Here is a 25,060-nt window from a genome sequence, read left to right as displayed (position 1 = left end):
GCTTTTCACTTCAGGTCGTGCGAGCTTGACTCTCTGGAGGGCGACAGTACAGCGTGCGCCTTGCCCGGCGTCCAGCTCGATTGTCGCTACTCGACCGCTACCCCAGGCCCCTTCGACCAGCTCGAGCTTGACATGCATTCGGGCGTATGCCAAAAAGTCCAAGAAGGGCAAGGGTAGAGATGATGACGATGATGTCGGGACGACCGTGATCAAGACCAAGGGCAAAGCAAGCTCGAAGAGCGGCGTCTCGATGTCGGCGAGCAAAAAGTCCAAGGGAGACTTGATCGCTGGAGAGGAACCTATCGATCTAGGGGACGTCGATGCTGTTGACGCCCATGACGAGGCTCTGGTCGACAAGATGAAGACAAAGATGGAAAAGACCGTCAGTTGGTGTCAGGGGATCGTATTTGACGGTGTCGAGCGAGGCTCGGGGAGGGTCAGCCCAGGTGAGCATCTGTATTGACAGATACCGCACAGGTTATCAGATCTCATGAAAGAATATCTTTGCTACCTGTCAGCTATTCTGGATTCCGTTCGGGTACCGCTCCCAGACTACCCCTCGCCGGAGCCCATCGTCAACATAGCGAGTATTACTGTTCGACAAAATGCGCTTTGGGTCGAGGTCTATGACGAAGGCGTGAGTCGCGCCAGCTCACTCTCTGATGGATAACAATGCTCATGAATAGTACGGCCTCCCGCTTTCGTAGAGCCTGAAACACATCGACTCGGCCATCCAGAAGGCCAATCTTCCCGGTATCAGTCCTATCAAGCACGACAAGCTGAGCTTGCGGATACCGGTGTCGAGGTGAGCTTCCAGCAGGCCGTCGTCATCGTCTCCCGTGAGGAGCTCCGCTAACAAAGTCTCTTTTCACAAAAAGGCCTACGGCCGACACTCGAACAGCTATCATCAAGCACATGAGCGATACGGCCGAACAGGCGAAACAGCAAGTGAGGATCGCTCGGACAGACGCTTTGAAGGGGATCAAGCACAAGAACGGGAAGAACAGCCCGAGCGGGAAAGAGGTAAGTCGTCTTTACTTGTCTTTACGTGCTGTGGATGGGAGGGCTGATGGGTCTCCGTGCGCGATCAATAGGCTCAGCAGTTGACTGACAAGTATACGAGCGAGATCGATGGTCTGATCACAACGGCCAAGAAAGAGCTTGCCAAGGCATGATATGCGTGCGATATATGCATATATCCGCACAACCTGTACCACTCGGTGTACATCGGTGATTTTGACACTAGCCTGGCCGAACGGGTTGGCTGGTCGTCTCGCGATCCTGTGTGGGCGAGCCCTTAATTGGCCACTATGATATCCACTATGTCCGGTCGCTGTTTAGATGAAAGCAGCGTCGTCGGTCTGCATCCAGACTCTCTCCAAGCCTCGTTATGGCTTTGACGACTTGTCGTTCGATGGTCCGATATGAAATTTGCGTGGGTCATGTCGGTCGGGTCCGGATGAGTAATCACGCCATTTCCCTTTCGCGGGGGGTTGAATGCATGACCAAGTAGGAAAGTCGATCAACACTATCCTCGACCTCCTGCTCATCGCTGCCGTCCGTTTCTTTGTTTGCACGGTCATCCTGTCCATTCATAGCCTCGCCGACATGACCTCCCAACTGCCCGACTGGCCGCCCTCGTTCACCCAGGAGCAGACCTCACACCTCTTGCTCCTCGCGACGACCTATGCGCTCGGACACGGCTTCACCCTCCTTCCCCTGCACACCCCTCAGACCGGCCCGGTCCCCACTTTATCGATCCCTGCTCCCTTATCACTCTGTCCAAGTCCGTTTCCCAAGGACCTGTACGAGTTGGCCGTCAAGATCCAACCCGCTTATAATGCTCTATACGTCAATGTCACGAGGGACTGGGTGTTCTTGGACAAGGTCATGGGTGGGGTCGTCAGCAAGGTCGACGAGTTTCAGGGGGAGCTATGGAGGGCTTGGAAGTCTTGCCGGGAAGAGCTCATTCAGGTGGGTGTCCTTGTGGCATCAACGCGAGACCCTAGCCAAATGCTCAGTTGACGCCGACATGTCCGCTTCGTTAAACTCTTGTCTCAGCCCCTCCACCTAGGTCTCTTTCGATCAGACTACCTCCTACACAGCTCGGCTTCGGATCCGTCGACGCCCTTGGAACTGAAACAGGTGGAATTCAATACGATCTCTTCGAGCTTTGGAGCATTGAGCCAGTTGGCTGGGGACCTACATCGGTACGTTGAGCACTTCCCAAATTCCTGCTGCTTTGTCTCATGGCATTAGGCTGTTTTGTACATCAGACTAATCACCTATCCCCGTTTTCTGCAGCTACTTGGCTCTATCTACCAACTACTTTCAAGCCTCTCCCTTCCTGATCAACCCCGACCCGTCCCATTTCCCTCCGAACGACGCCCTCAAGGCGCTCGTCCAGGGTCTAGCAGACGGCTGGAAAGCTTACGGATCAAAGCAGGCTAGGGTGTTGTTCGTCGTACAAGAAGGGGAGAGGAACGTGTTTGATCAGAGGTGGCTGGAGTGGGAGCTGTTGGAAAAGTCAGTAACGCAATGGGGGTCGCGATCGAGATCAAGCGGAAAGAGTGATTTTGATATTCAATCGTTTTCGGCTCTTGTGATTTCGCGGACGATCCCATTAGACACGGGATCAAGGTCGTCCGCCAGACGTTCAAAGACCTCTCTATCGTCCCCTCCCTCGCCTCGGACGATTCATCACGACGGCTGTTCCTCCCCGACCCGCTCTCATCCACGTCCGACCCGATCGAGATCGCCGTCATCTACTATCGAGCCGGGTACACGCCTACGGACTATACGTCCGCTGCAGACTGGACGACCCGGATCGCCCTGGAACGCAGTCGGGCCATCAAGTGTCCCAGCTTGGCACTCCAGTTGGCAGGGGCCAAAAAGGTACAACAGGTCTTGAGCGAACCGGGCATGGTAGAGAGGTACCTCCCTTCGTTTCAAGGATGGACGGACGAAGATGCAGAGGGGTTGAGAAGGACGTTCACGACGCTCTATCCCATGGACGACGAGTCCGAGTTGGGAAGACACGCGCAAAAGTTGGCGTTAGAATCTCCGGAAGGCTATGTCCTCAAACCTCAGCGAGAAGGAGGCGGGAACAACATCTACCGGACCGACATCCCCCCGTTCTTGCGGGACTTGGCTGCTCAACCCTTGGCCCCGGGTGAACCTCCGAAAAAGGAAGGATACATCCTGATGAGCCTGATCGAACCCCCGCTCGGTCTGAAAAACCTGTTGGTCAAGGGAGGCCAGGCCGAGGTGAAAGAGGGCGAGGTGGTGAGCGAGTTGGGCGTCTATGGGGTCGTGCTGTTTGACGAGGCGGAGACGAGGGTGAATAGGGGTGCGGGGACATTGTTGAGGACGAAGGGGAGGGAGAGCGATGAGGGTGGGGTGGCGGTGGGGTACTCCGTGGTGGATAGTCCGGTGTTGGTTTGAGGCGGCCTGGAATTGATTCGAGGATGCAGACGCAGGGAATGGTTGTACGAGGATCGCGCGCTCGTGCAATGACTGGACTATTGTAGATGGGAGATACATTCGGCATTATTATTATTGATGAAACGTGATTAAAGGTATCACGCCATTGCCAACCGCGGCTTATGATCCGCGGTGCGCACGAATCTCTCTCTTCTGTCGTTATCTCGCCACTTTGAGAGAGTCGCCGCAGTGCCGGAGATGACCGAACGCCGTCCCTTCCTCGGGCTAGGCTGGGGTATTACCGGAAGTAGCCTCGAGTGAGTGGCGAGTCATTTGCATCCGCATCACACACGCTGAGGTGATGGATCGGGAGGGTCACGGCGCTGACGCAACCATCGTCGTCCGTACTCGTATCAAAGGGGGTGAGAGGGAGGTTATATAACAACCACCATCAACAACCATCAACAACCATCACACATTCAATCCAACACAACACATCGTACCACCACAATGAAACCATCATCGATCCTCTCCATCCCCGCGCTCATCGCGCTCCTCCCGGCCATCGCCGCCCTGCCCACCACCACCCCGCACCTCGCCCCCTTGTCTTCCCAGGGAGAGATCATCCCGGACAAGTACATCGTCGTCCTCAAGAAGGGCGTCGAGTTCGGGTCGATCCAGGCTCATCTGGATGTCGTCCAACAGGCTCATAGCGAGAGTGTGAGTGGAGTTTGGTGATTTGGCGATCATATCGAGCTGCTGTAGCTTGTGTGACATCATATACCGCTTTCTGATCATTCCGCTGACTCGATTCGACTCGACATCACCCTGCCTTTACCCTCGCCTTTGTTTGCCTCTCGCAGCTCCTCTCCTCGCTCGATGGCATCACCAAGATCTTCCAACCCACCACTCACTCCCAACATGGGTTCTACGGATACGCCGGGCAGTTCTCCCAGGCCACCTTGGACTTGATCAGGTCTAGCCCCGAGGTAGAGTACGTCGAGCACGACCAGGTCGTCAGGCTCGATTTCGGGACCGAGTCGTTCGAATCTCAGCCTCGAGGTCACGTCGAGAACAACTTGGAGAGCCTCGCCCAGGTCACTCGGGCGGAGGAGGACTTGATGATCGCCTCGGACGGGTACAACATTACGCACCAACGTTCCGCCCCCTGGGGTCTCTCTCGAATCTCCCACCGACCTCATCTCACCCTGTCCACCTTGATGCGATACGATTACTCTACCGCCTCGCTCTCCACTTCGCACGACCCTCAGGGCGTAGACGTCTACGTCGTCGATACGGGTATCAACGTCGCCCACGTAGAGTTCCAGGGGCGGGCCAAGTGGGGCAAGACGATCCCCTCGGGAAGCAAGGATTACGACGGTAACGGTCACGGATCGCACTGCGCGGGAACGATCGGCAGTCGGGCTTATGGAGTCGACAAGGGGGTCAACTTGTGGGCCGTCAAGGTGTTGAGCGACCAGGGAAGTGGGACTTTGAGTGATGTCGTCTCGGGTATCTCGTAAGTCGCTTTACATTCGTGATTCGAGACATGGTTTCAACGCGGCTGACATTTACGCTCCTGCAGGTGGGCCGCTGAACACGCCGAACAGAGGGCCAAGGCTGCCGAGGCCGAACTCGCCGCTACTGGCAAGACCGCTTACAAGGGAGCTGGTGAGTGTCGTCGCGCAAACTCCCTCACAAAACAAAGCCTCCCCAAGCCATCACATCAAGCTGACCCGCGATTCGATCCTTTCCAGTCATCTCGATGTCTCTCGGAGGAGGCAAGTCCGCTGCCACAGACGACGCTGTCGATGCGGCCACTCAAGTCGCCCTCGTCGCCGTCGCTGCCGGTAACGACAACAAGGACGCCTGTGATTACTCCCCGGCTAGGGCCAAGAAGGCGATCACCGTCGGTGCCTCGACTTTGGGCGACGAGAGGGCTTACTTCAGGTGGGTCTGAACGTTCTCGGGCGATTCTTGGGTGGTCGGTCTGACGAGGTGTCATTTTATAGCAACCTTGGCAAGTGTGTCGACATCTTTGCGCCTGGTTTGAACATCTTGTCGGTCTGGACCAACGGAAACATGACTAGCAACACCATTTCGGGAACCTCGATGGCTACCCCTCACGTGAGTCGCCGAGATGACGTGGCGTCTCGCTAACGTCTCGACTGACATTGCTCCTCGCGACCCTGCAGATCGCCGGTCTCGGTGCCTACCTCCTCAGCGTCTACGGAACCGAGACCTTGCCCTACATGACCGCTCGAGAGCTCGCCAAGCTGGACAAGATCGCCGGGTCCACCCTCTCCGAATCGGCCTTGATCGAGACCATCCTCGCCCAGACCCCCGCTGCGTCCATCCAATCGGTCGCCTCGTCGTCCTCGTCGAGCGTCTACTCGGTCGTCTACTCGGCCATGCCCCGACTCGCTCAGGCCTTGTTCCCCGCGCCCGCTACCCAGTTGGAGTCGGTCGCCCCTATCGACAAGGTCATCACCACCATCAAGCCCAACCAGCTCAAGGGATTGTTGATCAGCTTGTCCAGCAAGGGACTCTTGTCCGGCGTCGGAGAGGGTAGCCCCAACTTGTTGGCCTTTAACAATGCTACCAGCGTTCCTTCCAAGAAGAACTAGACGGCGACGAGTCGGTCGTCGATTTGCCTACAGGCGGATCGTCTGGTTTGACGTGTGGATGGATACCTTCGGGTCGTCTTCCGGTTCTTATATCTCAGTGTAACACCATTCTTCTTCACGGGACGCTTTCGCTCCCCCTCTCATTTGGTCTCAGTATCCGCTAGTCTGATGTAACAAGTAAACACACGAAAGAAAGTTTTTGTCAATGATTGTGATATGTTTATACCTATGCCTCGATCGTCCCGAGTGCGATTACATAGTTCGGGCCGGACCTAAGACGTCTCAATCGACCTTGAGGCAAGCTACCTCCCCTCGAAGATAGAGCGCCACCTCTGCTTTTTCCGACAATTGACAATGACCTCAATCCTACCCAAATCCATTACTGCCACACAAAGTGCAAACCTCAACAACCCAAAGATTGGTACCAACTGGTTGGGGCTATGATCATGGATACAAGGGCTTCTACTGGTACCTTGGACTACCTTGTCTTGATCTGCTTGTACAATGAATTCTTCGGTTGTCCTCTTACATAAATTAACTATTTATCGATGCAAATATCTACATCGATCATCAGTGGAACCTCAAGCCTTCTCGAATCAACTCAGATGCTAGATGAGCTCAGTACACTCAATGCCAGCCCATGCGGAGAGGATAAATGAAGCTATTGACTCGAGCCTGTCAACTCGAGGCCTGCTGGCAGACGATCCAAGAGACAGCCGACCCGTTCTGGGCACTAGAACCGTTGCGGGCGCGGTCATCCGCAGACAGTATGCATCGTTTGTCAAGAAGATTGGGGGGAAAGAGATTGAAGATCATTTGGCAGCAATTCAATCAATGGCGCGATTGCCCACACGTCAGGAAGGGCATTGAACAAGCTGTGATCTCTAAGCTTGGTAAAGACATCAAGCCAGTACAGATGGTGTTGATATCTGTCGCTTTGTCTCGATTGGGCCTAAGCGATGAATACAGCAAATCTGGACCCCATAAAAGTGCTTCAGATGGAAATAACCATATTACGATTCACCTTGCTTTGGGGCCACAACACATCAATACACCAGGAAAATTGCAATTGCAGATTCAAGCTGTACAAGATGCACAGGACATGGGCAAGTAGGCAAGATAAACCTGAACATCAAAGGCCACTCCCGCCCTTTCTTCACCCTAGCTTTGGTCGACAATAGTTCCGTCTTCCTAGACCCGTTGAGCGCAAATGCCACAACCCGTCTCACACCATCGATCAAGGAGGAAGATAGGTATAAATCAAAATTCATTTGTTACATATATCCTACGAGCCCGGTCATACGAATCTCGCTTCATGCGGTGGCGGGGGATTGCTGACGGAAAGATTGCTAACAGCTCGTTCGAGCCCGTGCATCGGGCCTGGGGCTGAAGGCGCACCACCCAACGGCTGCTGCTGGTGCTGGACTACACTTCCCTGGCTCGCATGCGCTTGATGAGCAGCCGGATGCATGTACGGCGACATCGATGGATGGACTGCAGGGCTGCCGCCGTGCATCGGTGATGGCGATCCGTACGGCTGTACCGACTCTCGTCCGCCCAACCCTGGCGAGGTCCCGTAAGGTTCATTCTGTCCCGGAGCCGAAGCATATGGGACGGGTGCGGAACCCTCCTGAGACACCTGGATAGCAGGCTTGGGAGCGATCGGTGGTGGTCCGCTGGTCTGGCGCTCGAGCGGCAGATACGAGGAGGACGCGTTCTGTTGCTGAGGTTGTCCGGCGAACGATGGTGCGGACGGTCCCGCGCCTGCGGGGCTGTACGGATTTGGCATGGAGTCTTCGTTTGCGAGTCGCGGATCATATCGCTGTTGAGCCGGTTCTTGGGGAAGGAGTGGCTGAGCGGCAGGTTCTGGAGATCTAGCCAAAGGCAAGTGGGACGTTGAGGTGGATCCGAGAGCCTGGCCCATAGGCTGACCCTGAGCGTCGATCCCATGCCCATATGAGCCGGAGCCCTGACGCATGCCAGGATGGTTCTGCATGGCCGGTACAGTCTGGGCCTGGCCCTGCGCTGGTAGCTGTCCGTGCGCTTGAGCTTGGGCCTGGGCTTGAGCCTGTGCTTGCGCCTGACTAGCATAGTACGCCTGCCACGCAGCTGCGATCTTCTCTCGTTCCGCCTCGCTCTGCCCTGCCATCTGCGCGTCCTGTTGCTGCTGGAGGTGTTGTTGTTGTTGTTGCTGCTGCTGATGTTGCGATTGGTGATGCTGCTGCTGAGGCACCTGTTGATGTTGCGGATGGATCTGACCTTGACCCGGCTGCTGCCCGCTCGCATTCGGATCCGCTACCGCCATGGCCTGCTGATGTTGAGCCAACTGAGCATAATACGCCGCCCAAGCCGCCGCATGTTCGGCCTGTTGACGAGCAACGGGGTCGTCATTCGCAAATCCTTGACCCTGGCCCGGAGCTTGTTGCGATCCGTAGCTGGTCTGACGATGCTGTTGAGGGACTCCCTGTGCTGCGTAAGCTGTGGTAACTCCGGTCGGTTAGCGCGTGGTACCACTTCAACCTGCTTGACGACGTGACATACGGTCTTGACCCGGTTGAGCATAACCGTTTGCCGCCTGTTGTGGCTGGGTCATGACGGCATACTGCCGAGACGCCTTGACAAAGCCCATATGGATATGCTCAAGCTCCGCTATCGAATCAAACAGTCGCAAATTAGCCTCCGCCACGTTCATATCGCCGACTATAAGGCTGAAAAAGGACTCACCTCGTTGATCCGCATACTTTTTCATCAGCGAAACGATCTGGGGTTGCAGTTCGACGACCTTTTGGTACATGTTTTCCAATTCCGGGTCGTCCAACCTGTCACCTCGGGAGGGATCGAGACCGTCAAGCATTCGTTGCAGGTTGACGATCATCCCTGAAACGCGGAGCAGGTTGATGAGAAAAAGTTCTAGCAAGGCTATATGCTCTGAAATCGCTCACCCTGTGCCGCGAAGATCTTTGCCTCTTCCTGAGCCTCTCTCTGTAGTTCCTGTGTCGTCGGATCAGGCAAAGGTTCCTGCTCGAACCCGATTCTTAGCAAAGCCAGTCATGTTGGCACTGAACGTCTATCTATGAATGCGACCTACCACGTAGCTGACGGGAAAGATCCCAATCCTTCCGCCTACAGCCCCCGTATACCACTCGTCGTACATCCTATCGATGACCTTGATGACGTCCCCTTTGTCGAAACTCAACTCGCCCTTTTCGTGGGTGACGAAAGGGTAGATCGCTCGAACCCGAGAAGCCGTGGCTCGGGTGGGCATAGGAGGCGGGGCAGGTTCACGAGCGGGGAATGGGCTGGGCTGCGGGGTGGCGTTCTGAGCAGGACCGGCTGGGGCGTGATGATACGGGATAGCAGAAGAGACTTCGCCGTATCCGTTGGTTTGAGAGGCCGAAGGCCCGGCACTCCCGCTTCCATTGCCGCTACCGCTACCGCTTGGTCCGGCGGTTTGAGCAGGTCGAGAGTTCCTTCCACCTTGATCTTGCTTGGACAGCTCCAGGACTCGCTGCAACTCTGCTTCTTCCTCACGTGCGCGTTTGGTAGCCTGGGAAGAGGCGGTCATCAGCGTAATTTGCGTGCTCGTATCGTCCTGCGAGGACTGACCTCGTCCTCTGAGACTCTCTTCGTTGGCACTTCAAGCGGGACATCTAGCACAACACAGCCGATCATATTAGCCACCACACCTCACTAATTTGAGCAAGTGCCAGACCGTCAACCCCGCTCACTCTTGGTCTTCAACGTCTCGATCAGATCTCCCATGACCCCCTCGGCTTCTCCGCCTTTGAGCCCTTGCCACCAAGTATTGACGTATCCCACCGCCTTGTTCTTGACCTGCGGCACTGTCGTCCGATCGGTAATCAGGCGTTCCATCGCCCCGGTCCATGCTCGGGAGGTGAGTTCAAGGTGGAGGAGTTTGTTGCAGTTCTGGTAGAGCGAGTTGGCGAGCTGTTGGAGCACGCAGGAGGGGAATGGGGTTAGCGTAATGACCCATCTGAGCGCGGGTGAGGAGCGGAGGTGGAGTGGGACTTACTTCGAGTGAGAAGATCTGCACATTGGGATTACGGTGAACTAGCCGTTTCAGGAGAGAGGTGATAACATTCTTGGCTCTGGACACGTAAAAGAAGCGTCAGTTGCGGTCGAAAGAGCTTGGTCGTCGATGCAGGATACGAAATGCGGACCCGGGAGGACTCACCCGACTTCGCCTTCCGCCTGAACCTTGTCACAAATCGTCAGATTGGTATCCCAGTCTTCCGATAGCAGGTCTTCATGAGTCGCCTTGACTGTGAGACGGTGGTATTTGTCAGTAGTCGTTATCAGTCGTTTGCCAAAGGGGCCGATTGCCGAGAAGTGCACCGTCCGGACTCACCGACGAGCTCGTCGTATGGGTTCGTTGGAGCAGCCTTGAACATCGGTGAAGCGAGAAGAGATAGGGCCATGCAATTCAGGGTTCGATGATTCTCTTTGATGAACCAGAGAGGATGATGTACAGCTCGAGTGACAAGCGTTCAATTAGCTCGAGTGTGACACAGCCCAAGGCTAGAGGTTGCCGAGTACGAGTACATCGGGTTTGCGGTTTCCCGCGAGTCTCGGCTCAACCGCATGATGACGAGGCCATATTCACGAGTTGAACTCGAACTCCGTCGGGGATCGCACAACCACCTCGTACCTATCAAAGCTCATCAACCCTGATCACACAAAACATTCCCAATAATCACATCACCGCTGTATTAATCTGAGATAATCAGCCGAGACCGGTAAGTACTACTTCGTCGAGATTGTTCTGGTCGCATATCGGACCTGGCGAAGGCTAATCTGCAGTCGGCCATGCCATACTCGTTCTCCTGTGACACATTCCGGATCTAGATAACATCATCACCATGGCCAAGAGCAAGTCGATGAGAGTTGCTCGGAAACGACGAGTGGTATATGCTAATCGAATCTATGACCGCTTTGTATTTCATCGCCTTCAACCTGGCTCATCATCACGATCGTCGCCGATACTCGCATGTCCACGACCCGGATACCATTGTCGAAACGGTTCAATTCGCCTGATCAGTTCCGAGATCATTCCGTCTGCTTGAAGAGCTGGAGAAGGGAGAGAAGGGGTTGGGAAACAGTAGCACCAGTTATGGTCTCAAGGTGAGCGATCTCAACATGATCTACTGCTCATCACAGTTCGTTCCGCTCTGGCGAAAAGTCTGAAGCGCCGAGACGGGTGCAAGGAATTGAACCTGAGAACTGGCTGCTGACTAGTTGTATGTTGTTGTCTTGCGTCTTCACTGTAGAACCCCGATGACCTCGATATGAAGGAGTGGAACGGGACCATCCTCGGACCTCCTCACGTATGTCATTCCCTCCTTTCGCACCGAGAGGCATTGAAGAAAGACCTACTATCTAAACTTACATCCTAACTCTTGCGTTACATCTCAGACCGCCCACGAGAACCGGATCTACTCGCTCACCCTGTTGGCGGACGCCACCTACCCCGACGCACCCCCTCTGGTCAGGTTTGAGAGCAAGGTCAACCTGACCTGTGTTGATGGACGAGGTATCGTGAGTTTGCTATGGTTTCCACGACCGCTCGCTATCTTCCCGTTACCATTGCAAGGTCACGAGAGGCATGTCCTGACGGGGCTGTTATTGGGATGTCTAGGTCAATGTCGGAAAGCTCGCTGCACTTCAACCTTGGAGACGGGAGTACACGTTGGAATCGGTCTTGACCGCCATCTACCGGTACGTTGCCATCAACCCTTTCCAAAGCAAAGCGAATCAAATCTCACCATTCACGTCATGCACCTCCCGCAGTGAAATGCAACACCCCAACAACAAGAAGACGCCCCAACCGGCAGAGGGTACCGAATTCCCTCCTTTCGACCTGTCCTCTCTGGCCAAAGCCTGATTGACTAGGAGGCAAGGCACGAATGTAGCGACCTTCCCTGACCGGAATTCTGTTGATCGATATATCGTATTATCCCGTTCCTCGTTTGGACCCCATATGACGACCCATGACCATGTACTCGTAGATCTCGGATCACGTGACCGCTTTCCGATATCATCGCGCGTCGCTCGAAAGATGATGTTGTTGCACGGATGGATGGATGACTTGACCAACTTTTGACGCTGTACACTTGCACACTTGTAACAGCCTGTTCTATCTAGCTCTGATCCTAGTCTAGCTATAACAAACAAAATGTCCAACTCTGTCAACGGAACGACGACCACCTCGTCGGGTACCCCCTCGGCTAACCCGTCTAGGTCGAGGTTTGCGAGCGAGTCGGCAATGTCCTTGTTGGTCGACAGTCTCAAAGACCGGATGCTCTTCGCTATTCCTAAGAAAGGTATGCCGGCGAATCCAGAACAGGTTTATGGAGAATCGATGTTGATGTGAAGCTTGTTGAGCGAATGTAGGAAGACTGTTCGAGAAGTGTATCGAGCTGCTCGCAGGTGAGTTTTGGATGCTACTCGCAGCAGCAAACGTGCTTGGCCGACATCCGATGCTGACAACCACCTCGCATCCTCGTCGATACAGGTGCCGATGTCAAATTCAACAGGCAACACCGACTAGATGTAGCGCTCGTCCAGAACCTGCCTATCGCCCTGTGAGTGCAGGTTGTCGGCTGAATAGCTGGAAGTGGACAAGATATGGGCATATAGGGGCTGAGCAACGTGCTGTAACAGCGTCTTCCTGCCAGCTGCCGATATCCCTCGGTTCGTTGCTTTAGGTAACGTGTCTCTGGGAATCACCGGTATGTCGCATCAGGCAAACGATGCCACACTTATGACGGTTACCAATCATCACTTCGCTCGACTTAAATCAGGCCAAGACATGATCGCCGAATCGGGTCACGAACCCGCCATCGAGCAGATCCTTCCTCTCGGATTCGGCAAGTGTGCCTTGCAAGTCCAAGTCCCCGTATCGGGTCACATCCAGTCCGTCGAGGCACTCGCCGGATCCCGGGTGGCTACCAGCTTCGAGGTGCTGGGTGGACGGTATTTCAAGGAGATTGACGAAAAGGTTCAGGCCAGCGCCGAGGGCAAAGGTCGACCGAGTACGACCATCGAGTATGTTGGAGGAAGTGTCGAGGCTGCTTGTGCTCTCGGTATGGCCGATGGGATTGTTGATTTGGTCGGTGAGTAGGATTTGCGGCCCAGGCTAGCCTTACCAAAAGTGCTACTGGCTAAAGAACGCCGTTGACATGCCGACTTGACAGAATCGGGTGACACCATGCGAGCCGCTGGTTTGCATGCTATCGCCACCCTGATGACCTCCGAAGCCGTCCTCATCACCCCTTCGCAAGCCCACCCTTCGTTGACCCCGGAACTGGCTCACATCATTCCCCTCCTCAAGGCCCGTTTCGCCGGTGTGCTCGCTGCCAAGCGTTACGTCCTCGTCAACTACAACGTCCACGAAGACAACTTGCACGAGGCTACCGTTATCACCCCCGGTCGACGGGCTGCCACCGTCTCCAAGCTCGAGTCGGGCGAGGGATGGTTGGCCGTGAGCGCCATGGTGGAGAGGAAGAAGATGGCCGAGACGATGGATCGGTTGAGCGAGACGGGTGCCGAGGATATCCTGATCCTGGCGCTCGACAACTGTCGTGTCTAGGTGTGGGCATGATTGGAAGGTCAACATCTAGACATGAGGCATATATACATAATGATGGCTCGCTCGAGGCTTTGAATGGCAAGCGAAATGAGGTATGGTCTTTTGAATGCAAGAGATACGCGATTTATACAGAAAAACGGGAAGTCTTGGCTACATGATGATGTCGACTAACGATTGCCCATGACAATCAATTCACTACTCATGCTTGACGGCGGCTTCTTCCTTGATCTCCTGCGCCTCTTGCGCCTCATCACCACCCTCATCACCAACCTCATCGCTGCCACCGTCAACACGTTCACCGTCTTGACCGCCCTCTCCGGTCACCTTGTTCAACCTCTCTTCCTCCTCCCGTTCCTCCTGCGCCAACCTCTCCTCTTCCTCCCTCTTTTTCTTCTCCCTAGCTTCCCGTCCTATCTTCTCTCTTTCCAACCTCTCCTTGACACGCTCCCTGTCGGCGTCGATCTCAGCCAACGCTCGTTTCTTTCGAGCAGCCTCGGATTCTTGGGCAGCGAGGATGGTCGCCGAGGCCGTACTGTGGTCGAGCCGGTCCAGAGCTTGAGTGAGCTATAATACAGGAGCTCAGGAATCAGTACCCTTGTTCCTGTTAGATTCTCGACTCCTGATCTGACGTGGACTTACATGCGCCTCCAAGACCTGAACCCCCAACTCTAACCCGTGTTTCATCCCCGGCCTGAGCGGGAAAGGTTCGAGGACGAACGATTGGGTGAAGGAGATTGTGCGGGAACGGAAACCCATCTGTTTGTCGACCCGGCGTTCAGATCGATCGCGGTGGACGACAGTGGAGGTAGATGAGGGTGTCGTGTAGTGTGTTATAAGGTGCATTGTTGATGATCAGTGAGGTCATACTTGAAGCAGCAGATGTTCCCGCAACTCACCGCGACGAGATAGTCCTGCCCCCCCTTGACGTCGAGCACGGTCCGCTTCATCGCGGCGTTGTTGGTCTTGATCTGAGTGAACTTTTGTTCGGTAGGATTTGAGAGCACGTTGTTGGCGATCTTCAACAAGGTCTATTCTTGTCGAGACGTATTTGGTGAGGTGTGTAAAGATGAATCAGCTTCTCATCTAAATGAGGTGATCTGGACTGAACATCAATCCTCGTATTCACCTCGATACAAGTCGCGGCAGAGGTGTAATTGTTCGAACCCATGATATCCCTGGCGACGATCCTTCCCAGTTCGAGCTTACGTTTCCTATCCTCTTCGGGAGAAGGAGGTGTCCATGCTCCGGGGGTCGAGTTGGACGAGGGCTCCTGGGGGGTGCTCGAGAGCGGGCCGTTCCGAGCTCTGGCTTCGATGGCGGCGAGGGCGGCGGCCCTCTTCTCGGTAGCGGTGGGAATTTTTTTGGGAGTAGTTTCTGCCATGGCCAAAGCGAAAGGTGTTCGATGTGAGGAGGTGTAGGTTGTTATAGGTAGACACAGTTGCGACTCGATCTGGTCTTGCACTCTTTCTTGTAGCAACTTTCGTCATCGGTGGTGCTGCATCCCGTCGATCTCACTTCGGGCGTCGCCGATCGACTTTATAAACAACCAACAACCCTGGGGGCGCTCGAGTGATATACAAACGCATCTCTCCTCTCTCTCTCTAGGTCCTCATCCTAGCCTTCCTGTACAGAAGAGCGTACACAGCTACAGACTATAGTCCTCCCTCCTTGACGCTTGTCGATCGTTCCGGCGGGCAGCATGTCTTGGGCAACGTCGAACCAACGGCGCGATTTGTGCGAGCCAAGTAGAAGCGCACTCGCCCTTTTCGTGCGCTTAGCTTCGCTAGGGAGGGGGGTAGGACCTTGAATAGAACCATCCATCAACATCGTCGACGTCCCAGGTTGGACCTATCCTACTTGATCTTCACTTGTGCAGACCTAGTGGGTAACAGGTACACTCGGAGGTCCTGTCATCTTATCCTATCGAATAGACTGGAAACTCAAGAAAGACACGGCATCCTCGGCTCACGTTCAAGATGCCCCGAGTCGGTAAGTCATAAACATCCTCTCGCCCCCTATCTCTTAAACCTCTCTACCATGAACTGAATCCTTCTTCCAATATCCCAACAGTCAAGGGCTCCATGAGCTTCAAGCCGGCTTTCAAGCCCAAGCCGAAGGCCGCAGCGCCAAAACCTCAACCTCGGCAACCCGCCCCGGCTGTTGCGCCTCCTGGAGATGCAGCCGGTCGAGATCAGAATCAAAATCAAGAGAGATCGAGCGAGGCGACGGGCACCATGATAGGACCTGACAGGAATCTACCCACAGGAGACACCATCGAAGTGGCACGATCTACGCGAGGAGGAATGCCTAGCGGGGATACCATCGAGGTCGTCAGGCCGTCTGTGCCTCGATCTAGGATGGCTAGTCCTCCTCCTTCTCTCCTTACCCCGCCTGCCACCCAGACTCAAATGCCAACGCAAGTTGAGGACCGGGCTTACAGTCTACCCCCGTTTGTCCCACCACCCGGACGTGTTCCCGTTATGTTCGAGCGAGACGCTCTGCCTCCGACTCCTGGACCCACTCAGCAAGACTCGCAACCGCAAGCCTCTTCCTCCCGTCCGACTGCTCCTCCCTCTCGCTCGCCTTCTCGATCGCTCTCCCCGCAACCTCAACCTACTTCTGCCTCTACCTCTCGGACCCCTTTCCAACGCTCGCCGGTCTCACGACACTACTCTGAACCCGAAGAAGAACACACTGTCATTCCCGTACCCATCACTATCAAGGCCAACGAATTCCCTCACCGTATGACCGACGATCAGTTGCTTCCTACGCCAGGGTTCGTCTTGCCTAGTCTAAAACAGGTCGGAGGGGGGCCGAGGCATGGACCGCCGGTGAAACCTTTGAGTTCGGGATCGAGTTCGCCCAGAGAGGCGAGGAAGAGCACGAGGACTAGAGGGAGCGGCAAGGGGAAGAGGAGGGAAGGTCCGGGTGAAGGCGATGCGGAGGAGGAAGAGCGGAGTATGGATGATGAAGGGGAAGATTCGGACGATAGCGAAGACGCTTATGACCCTCAAGGGGAAGCGGGGAGGAAAAAGAGGCGAGCTGTCAAGCGGAAAGAGCGGGCTAGGAGCGGGCGAGACGGATCGCAGGAGGAGGGAGTCGAGGAAGATCGAGAGGGTACGGGTGCGGTTGTGGGCGTAGGGAAGAAGAGGAAACGGACGAAGAAGACGGATATGCAAGCGCTTGATCCTAGTCTTGTTGCGGCTGGACAACAGGGTGGCGATAGCGGGACGGACGATGGCACCGAGGACGATGATGAAGACGACGATGAGGAGACGGGAGACAACAGCAGCAATGGCAACAAGAAGAAGACCAAACGCGGAAAGAAGGCACGTAAAGCCAAGCGTCTCCGTGTCAACATCCGCGACGACTTGGACGAAGAGCAGTTGGCCACGCTTCAACCGGGTCAAGCGATCGGAGACGAGATTGACGAGGAGACGATGACCATGGCGGATCTCGCTGCTGGTCCTGGACAGGGGAGGATTTCGGGCAAGGCGATCAAGATTCAACAGGGCAGAGAAGAGATTCAGAGGAGAAAGGAGGAGGAGCAGGAGAGGAGGATCAGGTTTAGGGTGGAAAGGGAGACGAGGATGAGAGGGGTCGGAGGCCAGGCCGCTAAGCAGGCCGCGGCGGCCGAGAACGAGGATCAAACCGAGGGAGCAGAGGGAGAGCAGGCAGATGGCGCTCAGGCGGGAGAAGCGGGCGAGGAGGATCAAGAAGAGGAGGATATCGAGGATTACGACATGAATGAAAAGGGTGATGGGGATGAGAATATGGACGTCGATGGCAACAACGCTGACGCCAATGCTGGAGACCTGGATTTGGAAGAAGACGACGACGACCAAGAATTCATCGTCAACCAGCATGCGAGGGGATTTCTCCAACTCGATGAAAACGGCAATATGATCGTCAACACCCAGTTGAACAGGCAGCAGATCTTGAACGAGTCGATGAACGAGGGCAACGTCTTTGAAGACAATGACGATCTCAAGTTTACCAACTCGATGAGTCATTCGAAGCGGGCGAGCGTGATCAGGTGGACGAAGCCGATGAACAACAAGTTGATGACCGTGAGTGGCCAGCCTCGATGTCCGCACGCCCAGCTATAGTGCGAGCTGATTTTGTGACTTTGTTGGGGATCGTGTTCTCGAATAGCTCTTGCGACAACATGGTCCGGTTTACGAGACGATAGCCAAGATCATGGCACTCACATACCCGGCCATGGAGCGGACCCACGTGGCCAACCACATGAGGACGTTGAATGCCAAGGATCCCGAATTGTTGACGTGGGCTTTGTCCAAGGAGAACAAGCTGGAGATCGGTAAGTCGGGCATAAGGCGATGATCTACCAATAGTGCACGGAGAACCAATTCTCTGCGATTGACCTCTGCAGACATGAACGAGCTCAAACAAGTCTACCCTGGGATCGACTTTGAAGCCCCCTTGCCGGACATCACGATGTATTTCAACCCGAACATCGACCCGAGCGAGATCCGGGCGATGAAGCGTAAACAGGCCGCCTCGAACAAGCCGATGACGGAGCAGGACAAGAAGAAGCAGGCGAGACGGGCGGCGTTGAGCAAGAAGAAGCAGGAAAAGATGAGGCAGATGGCCATGATGGGTACGGTCGAGGAGGGAGAAGAGGTCGGGGACGAAGAGTTGGCGGCGATGAGACGGCAGCCGGGGTTGCCTTTGTGAGGCGGCTGGTTGACCTGGTCGGAAGTATAGATGTATTATTGTGGGCATTAGTGAGCAGAAAAACGAAAAACGCAAAGAACGTTTTGGTTGTATGGCTAGATTACACCCCTAGAATGCCTAGAACCGGCATCTATCATCGTATTCGGGTTGAATTCCTCAAAGTGGTAATTTCGACCGGACGACGTCATTTCGACCGAGAACAAAGAGTTTTTGCGAGTTTCGCGTTTCAGGTTGCTAGCAAGGGGGGGCGACGCGCGCGTGGACGCGACTTTTGGTACGTCTCTTCTTTGTTCGACCTTTACAATTCTTGTCGGTCTTTTTGTTCGATCGACCTATACTTTCCAACCAACATTACCGTAGACAAAAGAAAATTAGAACATACACAGCAGTATCGTCATCATCAAACACAGGAGAACAGCCATGTTGGCGTCAGCGTCGATGGTGGCGTCTGGCCGGAGGGATGGGGTATGTAGTCTCACAACTGCGAGTGACCGTGACCCTCTTTCTGACACCCTGACTTTCGTCTTCATTTTCACTTTCACCTCCTCTCGTTCATCGTACCTGGAATTATCCGTACACGAACATACGTTTGACCTTGCACAACTACCGCTCGAACTGTGGACAGCTTCGAACCACGACAATATACGCAATCGGCACGACCTCTCTTCGCGTTGCATCTCTTTACGATGCCATTTTCCGACCTCCAAAGCCTCAGTCCTCGCCAAACATCTTCTCCTCAGCCTTCGGTATATCCAAAGAAGATGGTCCGGCTGCCCTCCCCTCTACCTCCATCGCGGACCACTTCGTTCACCTCGGAATCTCAAGAAACTCTCAAACCATACCTCTCTCTCAAAGCCCGTCTCTCTCACACGATTCTCTCTCTCCCACTCCTTTCCTTGCTCCTCGCTCTGGCTTTTTTCTTATCGGCCAACAACTCTGCACAAGCTCGAGCCGAGGATGCAAAGGCGCAGATCATGGCGACTTGTAAAGGCGTCGAACAAGGAGTCAGGTTCATCACGGATGGCGGGATGGCGAGGGTCATGGCGGACAAGATCAACGAGCAGACGGTGAATGGGGTGAAAGCGACATTGCGGGGCGTACATAAGGTGTTGGAGATGAGGTGAGTCGCGTGCGAGTGCGATATTGAAGTCTTCTTCTTTTGCTGACTCTACGGATCTCTGGGTCGCAGCTTGACGATAATCGAAAAAGTCATCGGGTTCATGATAGACATGTACAGGTCGCTCTTGATGTGCACGATCGAATTCGTCGTCAGAGGCTCTCTGGCCATCATGATCGGCGTGGTCGAGACGGTAAGTCACGCGTCAGTAGATTTGAGGATGCCTGAAGGACGCTGATCAGTTTTCCCTCCCAATCGACAATCGACAGATCACGGACGGGATCACCACGACTCTCAACGGAATCCGCAGCAAGATACAAGCGGATATCAACTCTGCCAATGCCGTCATCGCTACCGCTATCAAGGCGATCAACAGCGTCACCTCGGTGGTCAATGTCAATCTCTCCGTCCCGCAGTTCGACATCCCGTCCCTGAACGGATTAGCCAACGTCTCCATACCCACAACTTTCGAAGACGACCTCAGACGGCTCAATGCGAGTCTGCCGACCTTGGAAGAATTCAAGGACATCTTGGAGGATCTCATCGCGGTGCCTTTTGACAAGCTCAAGGGCGAGATGAACGAATCGTTCAACGAGATGATGAGCAAGATCACCGTGGAGTCCCTTCCGATCATAGGGGATGTCTCCAACTCGACCAGCACCTCGCTCGAGCGCCGTGCAGAGACCGAGGCGTACGACCTGTGCGGCCAGATGGATACCTCCTTTTTGGACGATATCGCCTCCTCGCTTTCCCGTCTAGCCAAAATCGCCACCGGCTTGCTCGTACTCGCCTTCCTGCTGCTTTGGTTCGCCCTAATCTTCTGGGAATGGTACACCTGGAAACAGATGAACGAGCAGGCACAAGAGGTGGAGGATCTGGTGGAGCGGGAGATGGCCGAAGGCAGACGCGTGGATGGGTTGCGGATGGTTCAGATGGTCGAACATCCGGTCGTCGAAAAGTATGGAGGAAAGGTGGTCGGATTGTTGACACGGAAGAACGAGACGAACAGTAATTTGAGATGGTTCCGTAAGTCCACGGATACGCGCGTTTCATGACGAGCCAAGCACGCTGCTGATAATCTTATATCGCAGTCGCCTACATCACTCACCCGCCTGCGCTTCTACTTCTGGGCTTCGGCATCCTTACCTTTCTCACCATGCAAATCCAACTATCCGCCGTTCACGCTATCAGGGAACGTTCGTCTGCCGAGGCCAACTCGGCCATTGCCGAACAGTCTCAGTCTCTCGGGGTCGCCATCAACCAGGCCATGCTTCAACAGAGTGGCGATTATGCGACCGATATGAACCTGGTCATACAAGGTTGGCAGGAGGATATCGATACTACGATATTCGGGCCCTGGCTCAATACGACGACGGTGACTCTGAATACGACTCTGATCGAGTTTTACGACAAGGTGGAACAAGGTGAGCCGAGAGCATCGCAGCAATTCCAGGAAACCCCCGCTGACCACGATGGCTTGTTTTAGTCCTAAACGTCACCTTCGGAAACACCATCCTCGCCACATCCGTCAACAACTTCGTCTACTGTATCCTCGGATCCAAGATCGACAACATGGCCACCGCCCTGACCTGGATCAAAGACAACGCCAAGGTCACCCTGCCGACCTTTAACGCCGACATCCTCATGCTTTCCAACGCGACCATGGATTCGGTCGCTGACCCGATCGCCAAGGCTGCTGCTGGAAGCGGGTCTTCCGATGGCGATTCCGACGATCAAGGTGTCATCGGAAAGCTCTTCGATCGATACGAAGACGAATTGAGAAAGCAGCGCAATATCGCGGCGATCTTCATCGGACTGTACGGCATCGTCATGTTAGTAGGGCTGGCGGTCTTTATCTGGCACTCGTGGCTCAAGCGACCATTCGCTCGATGGAGGATGCAACGACGAGGACTTGGCGAGCACGACGAGAAACCGGTTCATACGACCAATCGTCCGACCGAGGCGGAGAAGGCTGTGCATCTGGGCCCGCCAGTGACTTCTGAGCCCGGACGCCAGCTTTATCCGGGACAAGGCTACAATCACAGTCAACAGTCATTTTTCGATGACTCTGACCAGCTAGGCGCTTATCAGAGCAGCTCACCCGGTCATCGTCACGAAAGGTCTGGACCTAGTATGGCAGCCAGAATGAGAGCTTTGTCTCCGATCCATCGCAGCCCCGTCGAGGATGACTATGACGAACCGATGTTGCCTCCGACCGCAGCTCGTCCTGAAGTTCAGTCCTCGACTTCCTGGCAGGGCCGCCTTGGCAACATGCTCGCGTTACCGACCTTTGCCTCCAAACTTTCGCGCAAGACGTCGCAAAAGAGCTCCAAGACCGACGTATCTTGGTCCGGAACGGGTTCAAGTCCGGGTCCTTCCAGGATGTTCCAGATCAGTGGTCCCAGCGCTCTCGGCGGATACGGCTCCCAGCAGGTGCCTTCGGTTATCAGCAAGCCCGTCCCCAGCCCGCTCCATCAGAACCCCTTTTCGCTGGGCGACGAGGACGAGGTTGGCACCCCCATTGCGGCCCGATTTGCGCAGCATCGGACGCGAGCAAGCTCCGACCAGAACCCTTTTGCTGGGAGGTACGTATGAGCGAATGTCATCAGGTGTATGTAATCTGGCTACAAAGTTGTCCGAGTGTTGTAAGATACAAGTTATGCTGTAATCCGTTCGTCAGAAATGCCAACTATAATCGATCGATGATGATGTCCACTCTCTATGCGGTCTGCAAATGTAGGCATTCGACAAAGCCCGTCAGATCGTCTTTCCGCACCTCGACTATGCTAGTGTCAAACATGTCGTGACGAGCGTGCGCTCCCGAGTCCGCCGCTGCAGACTGAAAGGCCAGACCGAAACGACTGGAGGTAGATGGATCACGGGTCGTAAGCTTTTGGCGCTCGATCGACTGTAGGCGTGACGCAACTCACTTCTTCCTGACGTCTCCAAACTCTGGTGCTCCGCTGATACCGACAATGAGGAACGTATCGCTTTCCTCGTCGAGGCAGGCCAGGACGATCGGATGTGCGGGCGTCTTTCTCCTGGCTTCGGCGGCCCGCGTCACCTTGTCTCGGGTGGCATCGATCAACCACAGAGCTAGCCTGGTGAGGATGCTAGCGTGCGAGAATAGGCGCAAGTCGGGACCTTCACGGATCGTGACGAAGCGAAATGATCGGAGGGTCTTCATGCTGTTCTTGTCCAGTATTGAACATCCCTGACGTATGATCGCTTGGTGAAGACCTTTGGCCAATCCTAAGGACCGCGATAAGAGTTTCACGCTGTGTCTCGTTACTGGTTAGCCTTCTATGACCATCGAACGTTCGAAATCCAACCGGCTTACTCCTGCATTGCGTCGTATGAAACCCAAAAATTCTTCTCGCATCGTTTCTGCTCTATCCGCGCATGCCGGCTGAGCTCGTCGTTCCCGTCCGCTTCTGCTTCCGCTTTATCTTCCTTGTAGGCGAATGCGTTGCTTCCCGAAATCCCGCTGACGGTCCAAGCCTTGGTAGCTCCAAACCATTCTCCGCCCCCTTTGCCTCCATCCTGCTCGATTTCGACTCGGATCCCTGTGGCAGCCTCGAGCAACGCGTTCAGACCCTCCACTCCGTCCGCGGCGGACAGCGGTGCGCATCGGTACCCAAACGCTCGCATGAAAGATGGGTAATGCAGTTCTACCAGCCCGTATTCTGGCGCGACCTCTTCCAGCTTGTCTCGTAGTGTCGCTTTGAGATCCATGTCCATGTGCGAGTACGATTGACGACTCTGCTGTATTGAGAAACTGTTGACGAGTTGGACTCTTTCAGCCGACGGTCGGATGGACAGGATAGCACTACCTCATCGACTCACCCCATCTTGGCCAAAAGTCCCACCAATTTCTTCCGTCCCTTCTCTTTCCATATTCCCATACGACCTGCCACGTAACCTGAATGAAACATTGCATCGTAAAGATTCCAATGCCGGAAAAGTACGAAACGCAGTTCCTCGCTCGGCGATATAGCATTGTCGTCGGGACTTCCGTTGCCAGACGAAGTCCCGTGGCGGCCCGGTGATGGCGGATTCAGTCGTGCTACTTCGTCCAGGTATAGCGAATGTCGCTCATCGTACGTGTCCCGATCGATCCGTGATGAGATGTATTGATGCGTCAAGCCCAATACGGCGTACCTGGAACGGACACCTCACGTTAATACCATGTGCATTTCTTTCCGGATTGGTGAGCAAGAGCGATACTCACCACAACAAGTCGTTATCGCCACGCTCCAACTCGCTTGCAAGGATGTAGCAACACTCGACTACGCTCATCCCGTACGAAGTTCCAGCTTGATAATACCGCTGTACACGTTCGGCGTGCGCATTCCGTATCGCTCGTGGTAGACGCTTGGGCTGAGGCAGTCGCCAGGACGACCGTGTCAGTCTTGGAGCTAGTGTAACAGATGTATCACACTCACTCGATCAGGGTCTTCTTCTCTCCGCTTCTTTTTCCGGCGGCCAGGTTGGTCTCCAGCGTCGTCCCCGTTGTTTCGTCTGCGCTTCCCGTTCGAACCACCGCTTCCTTCCCCATCACCACGATCTTCATCTGCATCTTCAGCTCCATCTTCTTCCGCTTCGTCGTCCTCGTCGGTATCTTCTAGGTCGGTATCGGATTGAGAAGCGTCTGAATCGCTATCGGACCCCGACTCTGGTTCGTACTAAGCGCACATCCCAGGGAGGTGAGCAGCAGTAGGCTAGAGATATATGACACCACTCACCTCGAGCGCTTCCCAGCTCTTCTTCACATTCTCCAGCTTCTTTTCGTCGCCGTCCCCCCAGATCCAGATCCTCCCCAGCAATCTATCTTGAACGTCATCCCCGTCTCCACTTAATGCATGGCCGTTCCGTGCATCGATCAGGTGACCATTCCTAGAGCCAGCTCCCAAGCCGTCATTCACAGCTCCTCCGAAGATGTTCTCCAGGTTGTATGGCCGATGAGCATCGATCAAGTGAATATCACATGTGTGGGTGCCGATGGGAAAATATGACGAAAGTGGCAAGAGGGAGCCTAGCGAAAGCAGTATGAGGGTATGTACCTATCACAGCAAGGTTGATCAAGATCAGCAAAGTTCGCTCAGTGCGCGGTCGATTGCCAGACGACTCGCATCGGGGTTTCCAGGATATCGACCATCCTCTGACCCAAATATCTGATCTTTTCTTGTTTCCAGCTCAGAGTATCCTCCAATGGGGATGAGCGAATGAGGTATATCTTCCTGCTTGAACAGGTTGACCAGGACGTGTGAAGCCAAGAGAGCGTCCTTCGAAACGGAACATATCGACTATCAGCCGTCTATAATCGAATGGTCGGGATCACCAATGCTTACCAAGTCTATAGCTGCTAGGATGACCACACCCCCTGCACTGTTTTGAGGATTCGCCCTGACCTTGCGGATGATAGAGCTCCAGGCATGTAGATAGGTAACTGTCCCAGCAGGCAAGTCCGAGCTCGGCGGGCAGATCACGGGCATTCTGGCGGCTCCTACTTGAGGTTATGGTATCCAGATCTAGCGAGTCATGATACGAGCTTGCGTACTATCGAGATCTAGTTGCTCTCAGAGT

At 54.7% G+C, this 25,060-nt stretch overlaps 10 protein-coding genes across 10 annotated transcripts; 7 read left to right on the top strand and 3 right to left on the bottom strand.

Moving 5' to 3' along the window:
• Positions 1-250: 250 nt before the first annotated feature.
• On the top strand, positions 251-1,175 carry HD553DRAFT_271274 (ribosome recycling factor-domain-containing protein; the record flags this gene model as incomplete). The annotated part of the gene is made up of 5 exons (XM_046177706.1): positions 251-446; positions 519-637; positions 708-805; positions 879-1,023; positions 1,095-1,175. The coding sequence occupies 5 exons, from the start codon at positions 251-253 to the stop codon at positions 1,173-1,175; spliced, it is 639 nt and encodes a 212-aa protein (XP_046037172.1).
• Positions 1,176-1,561: 386 nt separating this feature from the next.
• HD553DRAFT_310279 (glutathione synthase) lies at positions 1,562-3,572 on the top strand. Its single transcript, XM_046179830.1, has 4 exons — positions 1,562-1,974; positions 2,062-2,210; positions 2,305-2,526; positions 2,628-3,572. Exons 1-4 carry the CDS (start codon positions 1,609-1,611, stop codon positions 3,442-3,444), a joined length of 1,554 nt encoding a protein of 517 aa, XP_046037171.1. The 5' UTR covers positions 1,562-1,608; the 3' UTR covers positions 3,445-3,572.
• Positions 3,573-3,842: 270 nt separating this feature from the next.
• HD553DRAFT_349704 (serine-type endopeptidase) lies at positions 3,843-6,287 on the top strand. The gene is made up of 6 exons (XM_046183477.1): positions 3,843-4,143; positions 4,287-4,942; positions 5,009-5,094; positions 5,181-5,373; positions 5,436-5,550; positions 5,619-6,287. The coding sequence occupies exons 1-6, from the start codon at positions 3,934-3,936 to the stop codon at positions 6,048-6,050; spliced, it is 1,692 nt and encodes a 563-aa protein (XP_046037170.1). The 5' UTR covers positions 3,843-3,933; the 3' UTR covers positions 6,051-6,287.
• Positions 6,288-8,565: 2,278 nt separating this feature from the next.
• Positions 8,566-10,462, bottom strand: HD553DRAFT_271541 (uncharacterized protein; the record flags this gene model as incomplete). Its single annotated transcript, XM_046177718.1, has 9 exons — positions 8,566-8,699; positions 8,775-8,927; positions 8,993-9,068; positions 9,139-9,416; positions 9,486-9,656; positions 9,779-9,998; positions 10,084-10,159; positions 10,246-10,333; positions 10,420-10,462. 9 exons carry the CDS (start codon positions 10,460-10,462, stop codon positions 8,566-8,568), a joined length of 1,239 nt encoding a protein of 412 aa, XP_046037169.1.
• Positions 10,463-10,720: 258 nt separating this feature from the next.
• On the top strand, positions 10,721-12,127 carry HD553DRAFT_225989 (ubiquitin-conjugating enzyme/RWD-like protein). The gene is made up of 8 exons (XM_046177270.1): positions 10,721-10,807; positions 10,917-10,940; positions 11,110-11,192; positions 11,339-11,395; positions 11,484-11,606; positions 11,707-11,786; positions 11,859-11,963; positions 12,077-12,127. Exons 2-7 carry the CDS (start codon positions 10,931-10,933, stop codon positions 11,950-11,952), a joined length of 447 nt encoding a protein of 148 aa, XP_046037168.1. The 5' UTR covers positions 10,721-10,807; positions 10,917-10,930; the 3' UTR covers positions 11,953-11,963; positions 12,077-12,127.
• A 206-nt stretch (positions 12,128-12,333) lies between these two features.
• HD553DRAFT_271465 (putative ATP phosphoribosyltransferase) lies at positions 12,334-13,659 on the top strand (the record flags this gene model as incomplete). Its single annotated transcript, XM_046177715.1, has 6 exons — positions 12,334-12,391; positions 12,462-12,497; positions 12,583-12,652; positions 12,732-12,799; positions 12,872-13,183; positions 13,265-13,659. 6 exons carry the CDS (start codon positions 12,334-12,336, stop codon positions 13,657-13,659), a joined length of 939 nt encoding a protein of 312 aa, XP_046037167.1.
• Positions 13,660-13,770: 111 nt separating this feature from the next.
• On the bottom strand, positions 13,771-15,133 carry HD553DRAFT_226034 (uncharacterized protein). Its single transcript, XM_046177271.1, has 4 exons — positions 14,786-15,133; positions 14,556-14,687; positions 14,299-14,415; positions 13,771-14,223 (listed from the first exon to the last, which is right to left on the bottom strand). Exons 1-4 carry the CDS (start codon positions 15,038-15,040, stop codon positions 13,855-13,857), a joined length of 873 nt encoding a protein of 290 aa, XP_046037166.1. The 5' UTR covers positions 15,041-15,133; the 3' UTR covers positions 13,771-13,854.
• Positions 15,134-15,534: 401 nt separating this feature from the next.
• Positions 15,535-18,551, top strand: HD553DRAFT_310271 (uncharacterized protein). The gene is made up of 4 exons (XM_046179829.1): positions 15,535-15,648; positions 15,730-17,729; positions 17,815-17,980; positions 18,053-18,551. The coding sequence occupies exons 1-4, from the start codon at positions 15,636-15,638 to the stop codon at positions 18,355-18,357; spliced, it is 2,484 nt and encodes an 827-aa protein (XP_046037165.1). The 5' UTR covers positions 15,535-15,635; the 3' UTR covers positions 18,358-18,551.
• Positions 18,552-19,043: 492 nt separating this feature from the next.
• HD553DRAFT_349698 (uncharacterized protein) lies at positions 19,044-22,069 on the top strand (the record flags this gene model as incomplete). The annotated part of the gene is made up of 5 exons (XM_046183476.1): positions 19,044-19,477; positions 19,547-19,667; positions 19,744-20,500; positions 20,566-20,898; positions 20,961-22,069. 5 exons carry the CDS (start codon positions 19,044-19,046, stop codon positions 22,067-22,069), a joined length of 2,754 nt encoding a protein of 917 aa, XP_046037164.1.
• HD553DRAFT_331385 (CDC45 family) lies at positions 22,053-25,048 on the bottom strand. Its single transcript, XM_046182015.1, has 9 exons — positions 24,826-25,048; positions 24,607-24,759; positions 24,220-24,537; positions 23,920-24,159; positions 23,706-23,854; positions 23,321-23,635; positions 22,815-23,252; positions 22,405-22,752; positions 22,053-22,335 (listed from the first exon to the last, which is right to left on the bottom strand). Exons 1-9 carry the CDS (start codon positions 24,967-24,969, stop codon positions 22,194-22,196), a joined length of 2,247 nt encoding a protein of 748 aa, XP_046037163.1. The 5' UTR covers positions 24,970-25,048; the 3' UTR covers positions 22,053-22,193.
• Between the last annotated feature and the right edge of the window lie 12 nt (positions 25,049-25,060).

The sequence above is a fragment of the Filobasidium floriforme genome (genome assembly GCF_021052385.1).
Source record: "Filobasidium floriforme strain CBS 6241 chromosome Unknown HD553scaffold_9, whole genome shotgun sequence".
Lineage (NCBI taxonomy): Eukaryota > Fungi > Basidiomycota > Tremellomycetes > Filobasidiales > Filobasidiaceae > Filobasidium > Filobasidium floriforme.
Note: the sequence above shows the minus strand (reverse complement) of the source record. Positions and strands in the feature narration are given on the sequence as shown.

What these genes read in the sequence shown, in the direction of transcription:
- HD553DRAFT_310279 (XM_046179830.1), top strand. Translation starts at nt 1,609, where the DNA reads ATGACCTCCCAACTGCCCGACTGGCCGCCCTCGTTCACCCAGGAGCAG. An exon ending in TTGGCTGGGGACCTACATCG is followed by an intron (nt 2,211 to 2,304) that starts GTACGTTGAGCA and finishes CGTTTTCTGCAG; the next exon opens with CTACTTGGCTCTATCTACCA. An exon ending in GAGTGGGAGCTGTTGGAAAA is followed by an intron (nt 2,527 to 2,627) that starts GTCAGTAACGCA and finishes CGATCCCATTAG; the next exon opens with ACACGGGATCAAGGTCGTCC.
- HD553DRAFT_349704 (XM_046183477.1), top strand. Translation starts at nt 3,934, where the DNA reads ATGAAACCATCATCGATCCTCTCCATCCCCGCGCTCATCGCGCTCCTC. An exon ending in GACCGCTTACAAGGGAGCTG is followed by an intron (nt 5,095 to 5,180) that starts GTGAGTGTCGTC and finishes GATCCTTTCCAG; the next exon opens with TCATCTCGATGTCTCTCGGA. An exon ending in CCTCGATGGCTACCCCTCAC is followed by an intron (nt 5,551 to 5,618) that starts GTGAGTCGCCGA and finishes GCGACCCTGCAG; the next exon opens with ATCGCCGGTCTCGGTGCCTA.
- HD553DRAFT_225989 (XM_046177270.1), top strand. An exon ending in CCATCCTCGGACCTCCTCAC is followed by an intron (nt 11,396 to 11,483) that starts GTATGTCATTCC and finishes GTTACATCTCAG; the next exon opens with ACCGCCCACGAGAACCGGAT. An exon ending in GTGTTGATGGACGAGGTATC is followed by an intron (nt 11,607 to 11,706) that starts GTGAGTTTGCTA and finishes TGGGATGTCTAG; the next exon opens with GTCAATGTCGGAAAGCTCGC.
- HD553DRAFT_226034 (XM_046177271.1), bottom strand. Translation starts at nt 15,040, where the DNA reads ATGGCAGAAACTACTCCCAAAAAAATTCCCACCGCTACCGAGAAGAGG. An exon ending in GGCAGGACTATCTCGTCGCG is followed by an intron (nt 14,416 to 14,555) that starts GTGAGTTGCGGG and finishes GTCGACAAACAG; the next exon opens with ATGGGTTTCCGTTCCCGCAC. An exon ending in TTCAGGTCTTGGAGGCGCAT is followed by an intron (nt 14,224 to 14,298) that starts GTAAGTCCACGT and finishes CCTGTATTATAG; the next exon opens with CTCACTCAAGCTCTGGACCG.
- HD553DRAFT_310271 (XM_046179829.1), top strand. An exon ending in TGAACAACAAGTTGATGACC is followed by an intron (nt 17,730 to 17,814) that starts GTGAGTGGCCAG and finishes GTTCTCGAATAG; the next exon opens with CTCTTGCGACAACATGGTCC. An exon ending in GGAGAACAAGCTGGAGATCG is followed by an intron (nt 17,981 to 18,052) that starts GTAAGTCGGGCA and finishes TGACCTCTGCAG; the next exon opens with ACATGAACGAGCTCAAACAA.
- HD553DRAFT_331385 (XM_046182015.1), bottom strand. Translation starts at nt 24,969, where the DNA reads ATGCCCGTGATCTGCCCGCCGAGCTCGGACTTGCCTGCTGGGACAGTT. An exon ending in GGACTTTTGGCCAAGATGGG is followed by an intron (nt 23,253 to 23,320) that starts GTGAGTCGATGA and finishes ACTCGTCAACAG; the next exon opens with TTTCTCAATACAGCAGAGTC. An exon ending in TTTGGAGACGTCAGGAAGAA is followed by an intron (nt 22,336 to 22,404) that starts GTGAGTTGCGTC and finishes ATCTACCTCCAG; the next exon opens with TCGTTTCGGTCTGGCCTTTC.